Genomic DNA, 5,940 nt, shown 5'->3' with positions numbered 1-5,940 from the left:
TGTGTGTGTGTGTGTGTGTGTGTGTGTGTGTGTGTGTGTGTGTGTGTTTTAAACTGTCCTTTCTTTCTGGCACTCAGATATTCTAGGCTCATCTTGTATATTTCTTTTTAGTTTTTTCATCTTGTATATTTCTTGCCCCAGTCCTTAGAATCAGCTATTCCTCCAAGAAGGTCTGTTTCCTTTTATCGGAGGATGATATTAGAAACCATGATCTTAGCTCTTACATGAGTTTGTTGCTACTGGGGTGTGTTGGATCTTTTAGGCCTTCTCACCTGACAAAGAAACGTGTATATGTATCCATGTATTACTAAATGTTTATATGTGTAAGGACCTGTATCTGTATTATGTTAAACATGAGTTCCTACTGACATCTCCAACTATATATAATCCATTACCACTTAAGTCATTTTAGCCTCTTCTCTTTACTTATTTGTAAATTTCCACACTAACAGATAATCTGGCTCCCACCAGTGTTAGTTATTACTTGTTCAGTTCCATATGCAAGTATAGTAGAATTGTTAATTATGTGTAGTTCCTTTTGCCTTTAGTCTTACAGACTCTGTTTCCAAATGACTGTTTTATTTGTTTGTTTATTTATTTATTTAATCTTTTATTTTTATTTATTTTTAAAGAAATATTATTTTGAGAGAAAGCGCGCGAAAGGGGGAGGGACAGAGAGAGAAAGAGGCAAAGAATCCAAAGCAGGCTCCAGGCCCTGAGCTAGCTGTCAGCACATAGCCTGATGCAGGTCATGATCTTGTGGTTTGTGAGTTCGAGCCCCGCATCGGGTTCTGTGCTGACAGCTCAGAGCCTGTAGCCTGCTTCAGATTCTTTGTCTCCCTTTTTCTCTCCCTCTCCCACACTCACGCTTTCTCTTTCTCTCTTTCTCAAAAAATGACTAAACATTAAAAAAATTAGGGGCACCTGGTTGGCTCAGTCACTTGAGCATCTGTCTTCGGTTCAGGTCATGATCTTGCAGTTCGTGAGTTCAAGCCCTGCATTAGGCTCTATGCTGACAGCTCAGAGCCTGGACCCTGGTTTGGAGTCTGTGTCTTCGTCTCTGTGTCCCTGCTCCTCCCCTGCTTGTGCTCTCTCTCGCTCTCAGACATAAATAAACATTAACACTTTTTTTTTAAACAATTAAAGAAAAAAAAGGACATGCTTAACCAACTGAGCTGCCCAGATGCCCCTGTAACTTTTCTATTGCAGTAGAAATTCTGAATATTTGGCTTTAAGGGGAATGGGATTAGGAGAGAAGTGGAAGAGAGACTGCTATCGCTTACTCTATTATTTCATTTAGTTCTTACAATTATTCTATAATGTGATACTGTCATCATTTTTTAGATGAGAAAATGAAGGCTCAGAGGAGTTACACAGGAAGGAATGGAGCTGGGGTTCAAGGTCTGCCAGTCTCCAGAGCCCATCGGCCTTTGTAACTTGTGTTGCTTACCAGGTCACTTAAAATGTAGTTAAGGGAGTGGGGCAGGAATACTTCAAGTCAAAGAACAAGAGTAAGACTGTAATAGAAAACATAAGGCAAGCATTGGATTTCTTGTAAAGTAAGTGTTTGGAACATAATCCTAGGGCAACTGATTTCATGTCCTTTGTGTCTTTTTATTTATTTATTTATTTTAATGTTTTTATTTATTTTTGAGACAGAGAGAGACAGAGCATGAGCAGGGGAGGGGCAGAGAGAGAGGGAGACACAGAATCCGAAGCAGGCTCCAGGCTCTGAGCTGTCAGCACAGAGCCCAACGTGGGGCTCGAACTCACACACCGCAAGATCATGACCTGAGCCGAAGTCGGACGCTCAACTGACTGAGCCACCCAGGCGCCCCACGTCTTTTTATTTTTAAATAACCCTGGAAAGCCTCTTATTTTTCACCTTGGGTAGCCTTAGTTTTCTTCCCATTCCCTCTCTGTCTCCTTTCCGAGCCTATGTGTCAGTCATGCTAATATTGCAACCCTTTGTGTCTTTCAGGAAGTGAGCGCTTTTGGTGAGGAGGGTGAAGGCGATTATCTGGATGACTGGACAGTGCTCTGTAATGGGCCCTACTGGGTGAGGGATGGTGAGGTGCGGTTCAAGCATTCTTCCACTGAAGTTCTGCTGTCTGTCACCGGAGAACAATACGGTCGACCCATTAGTGGGCAAAAAGAGGTACATGGCATGGCCCAGCCTAGCCAGAACAACTACTGGAAAACCATGGAAGGCATCTTCATGAAGCCCACTGAGTTGTTAAAGACAGAAGCTCATCACGCAGAGCTGTGAGTCTGGAAGCTGTGAGCCAGTGCCACTGCACAGTGTTCATGACATTTGCTGCTGCTGCTCCACCTTGGGATCCCTGCCACAGGTTCCCCGGGCAGTGGCCTTGTCACCACTGAGATGAAGATGCATGACAGAATACAGTGGCTGTGGCTGGAAGCTTCAGCCCTTCACACTTGAATTGGTTGTTCTCCCAGACTTTGGGTCAGTTCTTTTTGAGTACAGGACTTGCTGGTGAAGGAGCACATACTTTTTGTTCGTATCGATAAAACAGAAACTGAGGGAGATACCTCTCTTAGTTGGGAAATTTTTACTCCTCAGAAGCTTGGCATCATGGATTATTGATGTGTGACTTTTCTCCTACTTTCTCCAGAATGATAAAGAATTTCATTATTAGTCATCATGTTGTCATTTATTAGGTGTGCTATTTCATAATCTGATTGATCCTTGAGTCTTATGAGAGTCACCGCTACTACTCTTGAGATGCTGGAAACCTTTGGTGTGGGCCCTTTTAAGAGCCTTATTTGCATCCAAACTTTTTCTCTGTTTCCACTTTCCGAGCACCTCAGTTTTACTAGATTTTTGACTAATTATGGCTAAAGACCCTCAAGGAATACAGCTTAATAAATAGCCAATAAAATGTTTTACTCTGAATTTGTTACTGCAGTTGAGAGAAAGGGTTAAGGGTAGTAAGAAGGAACCAATATTTATTCACTGCTAAAACTAGATACCGTACTATAGTTCTTACCTCATTTAATTTTCACAGAGGTATTGTAGGGTAGATCTTAACAGTTTTACCAATGCAGAACATAAAGGTTTAGTAACTGTGTGAATTTTTTTTTTTTAAGTTTATTTTGAGAGAGAGAGAGAGTGCAAGCAGGGTAGGGGCAGAGAGTGGGGGCGGGGGGGGGGAATAACAAGCAGGCTCTGTGCTGTCAGCGCAGAGCCTGATGCAGGGCTTGAACTCAGGAACCGTGAGATCATGACCTGAGCCGAAATCAAGAGTTGGACCCTTAACCGACTGAGCCACCCAGGCGCCCCAACTGTGTGAATTCTTAAAGCTAATAATTTAAGGATAGGAATCCAGCTGTGGTTTTTTTTTTTTTTTTTTTTTTTTTACTGTGTTACACTTGTGTTTCACTCTTGGATGATAACTGCTTTGTTTTGGACAAATGTAGGGATATCTTTCTCTGAATGGGGGGTAGAAAACTTTCGTTCTCTGCTTACCTCATTTCTTCCTTTTTGTTTCTGGGTCAATTCTAGAAAGTTTGCTCCTAGGTCTTTCAAGCATGGTTGTGGTGAACAGAAGTGTCTGCCATCTGCTGGAATTTCAGTGACTAGCAGGTCTTTTTATTTTTAGAAACATTTTTTGGGGGGTAACTGGCTCAGTACATGGAGGGAGGGTGTGACTTGATCTCGTGGTGGTGAGTTTGAGTCCCATGTTTGTTTGTTTTTTAACGTTTATTTATTTTTGAGACAGAGACAGAGCATGAACAGGGGAGGGTCAGAGAGAGGGAGACACAGAATCTGAAACAGGCTCTAGGCTCTGAGCTGTCAGCACAGAGCCCAACATGGGGCTCGAACTCATGGACCGTGAGATCATGACCTGAGCCTAAGTCGGCCGCTTAACCGACTGAGCCACCCAGGCGCCCCTTGAGTCCCATGTTTTAAAAAGAAAGAAATACCGATTTTTTTTTTCCTCCTTTGCTTTGGGGACTCAACATTAAACATTTGGGGATACCTGGTATGTGCCCATGACATTAAAAAGCTTGGTGTTTTTTACAAGGACTTGTTTCAGTAAGTTGAGACCATGAACTAGTTGGGCTCTATCTCCATCTTCTCCCCCATTTTCCCACTTCAGTTGCATTGATCATTTGAGATCTCTCCATGGTGACAGTCTGGGAAGAAAAAAGAAAGGAAATGCTAGGAATCCGCTGAATAAAGGGAACAGATTGGACAAGATGAATGAGAGTAGGGAGGTTTGTTGCAAGGAACCCCTACATGGCTTGAACAGTGTTTTCACTGAGTCATTGGGCCTTCCCTTAGGGTTAACAGAATCTACCGTGCTGGGAAGCAGATTACAAGGAAGATGGCGGAGCGGTAGAGCTTGAGAGAGAAATATGGATTTGAAACAAATGGAGTCTTTGCAGAGATGTGACAGGCAAGAGGACTAAGAAACCAGTTGGAGGGGTAAAAACTATCGGCGATTCTATGTGAAAGTTGGAAATGGTGCTTTATCTGAAACAGTGGAAAAGTGTCCAAGTAAAATCTTGAAGGGTATTTATGGAGATTAGGATGAGAGAGCAAAGGGATATGAGTACTTATTTTGAAGTCCTCAGAATTTCTTTTTTTTTTTTTAATTTTTTTTTTCAACGTTTATTTATTTTTGGGACAGCGAGAGACAGAGCATGAACGGGGGAGGGGCAGAGAGAGAGGGAGACAGAATCGGAAACAGGCTCCAGGCTCTGAGCCATCAGCCCAGAGCCTGGCGCGGGGCTCGAACTCCCTGACCGCGAGATCGTGACCTGGCTGAAGTCGGACGCTTAACCGACTGCGCCACCCAGGCGCCCCTAGAATTTCTTTAGTTTGTATTTATTGTATTAGCATCACTGTATTAGAGTTGGAAGGGAATGTTGTCCAATTTCCTCATTTCACAGAGAAGGAAACAGGCAAAATAAAGTTGGTCCTGAATTATTTCTTGCAATTATGTTTGCTTCCCAGATAAAGTATTTGTTCCTCAGGGGCAAGAACAATATTCTCTATTTCTGTCATATTCCCCCAGCCCAGTGCCCAGATCGTGTTGTACAGAGAAGACACTGAAAACTTGTCCAATGAAGCTCACACAGGTCAATATGTAGTAAGTGACTAGAACAGTATTCAAATAATAAAATGAATGAAAAACTCATTCCTTGTTGGATAGAATGAGGTGGGAATTTTAACTGATGTCTTTTATTAAAAAAAAATTTAATATTCACTTTTGAGAGACAGAGTGTGAGTGGGGGAGGGGCAGAGAGAGAGGGAGACACAGAATAGGAAGCAGGCTCCAGGCTCCCAGCTGTCATCACAGCTCCCAGCGTAGGGCTCGAACCCATCGAGGGTGAGATCATGACCTGAGCTGAAGCTGGATGCTTAACCAACTGAGCCACCCAGGCACCCCATAACTGATGTCTTTTAGTTCTTGGTTTCCTCCTTAAGGATTTTAAGATAAGGTTCTTGAGTAAGATATGACAGCTACTTCGTAGGACCCAGGGGTATAACTTACGCAGCGCCCTCAGCCCGGGCCTTCAGTGGCCAAGCCGACTCTATGCCTCCGGAAAGTGCTTTGAAAGTGGAACTCCCGGGCCGAAATGAGACAGCGAAGTCTGTTGCCAGCCAGGGTACGGCTCAGACTCGGGTCTCCTGCAAGCCCGCATTTCCGGGCGCGGAAGGGTGGGTCCACGGGCGGGGCCTCTGTGTCAGTCGGCGCGAGGTCCGCCCTCCCTCCTCCGGAGCCACGCCCGTACTTCGCGCAGGCAGCGGGTCGGCCCTGCCAGATCGCTGTCACGGGGAGAAGTGGGGCAGGGAGACAGCGGGCTGGCTGGCGGGCTGTGGGGGGCGGGGTGCACGCGCTCCAACGCTTCCTTGTCCAGTGTTGTTCCTGCGCGTGCGGCTGGTCGGCCCGCGGCGGCGCAGACCGG

At 44.7% G+C, this 5,940-nt stretch overlaps 1 protein-coding gene and 1 long non-coding RNA gene across 4 annotated transcripts in view; one reads left to right on the top strand and one right to left on the bottom strand.

The window, feature by feature from the left end:
- Nucleotides 1–2,917, top strand: part of SDF2 (stromal cell derived factor 2) — a 9,812-nt gene extending 6,895 nt beyond the window's left edge. For all 3 annotated transcript variants that reach the window (XM_040455353.1, XM_040455352.1, XM_040455354.1), the window contains one exon: nt 1,982–2,917. In XM_040455353.1, coding sequence (XP_040311287.1) covers nt 1,982–2,269 — 288 coding nt within the window. In that variant the 3' untranslated portion in view covers nt 2,270–2,917. The remainder of the gene's footprint in view (nt 1–1,981) is intronic.
- A 1,119-nt stretch (nt 2,918–4,036) lies between these two features.
- Nucleotides 4,037–5,813, bottom strand: LOC121017211 (uncharacterized). The gene is made up of 2 exons (XR_005784667.1): nt 5,526–5,813; nt 4,037–4,161 (listed from the first exon to the last, which is right to left on the bottom strand). It is a non-coding gene; the product is annotated as an uncharacterized LOC121017211 (long non-coding RNA).
- Between the last annotated feature and the right edge of the window lie 127 nt (nt 5,814–5,940).

This window comes from Herpailurus yagouaroundi, unplaced genomic scaffold, assembly GCF_014898765.1.
Source record: "Herpailurus yagouaroundi ecotype Mexico unplaced genomic scaffold, PumYag 215, whole genome shotgun sequence".
NCBI classification, from domain to species: domain Eukaryota; kingdom Metazoa; phylum Chordata; class Mammalia; order Carnivora; family Felidae; genus Herpailurus; species Herpailurus yagouaroundi.
The sequence above is the reverse complement of the archived record's forward strand: the minus strand, read 5'-3'. Positions and strand labels throughout refer to the sequence as shown.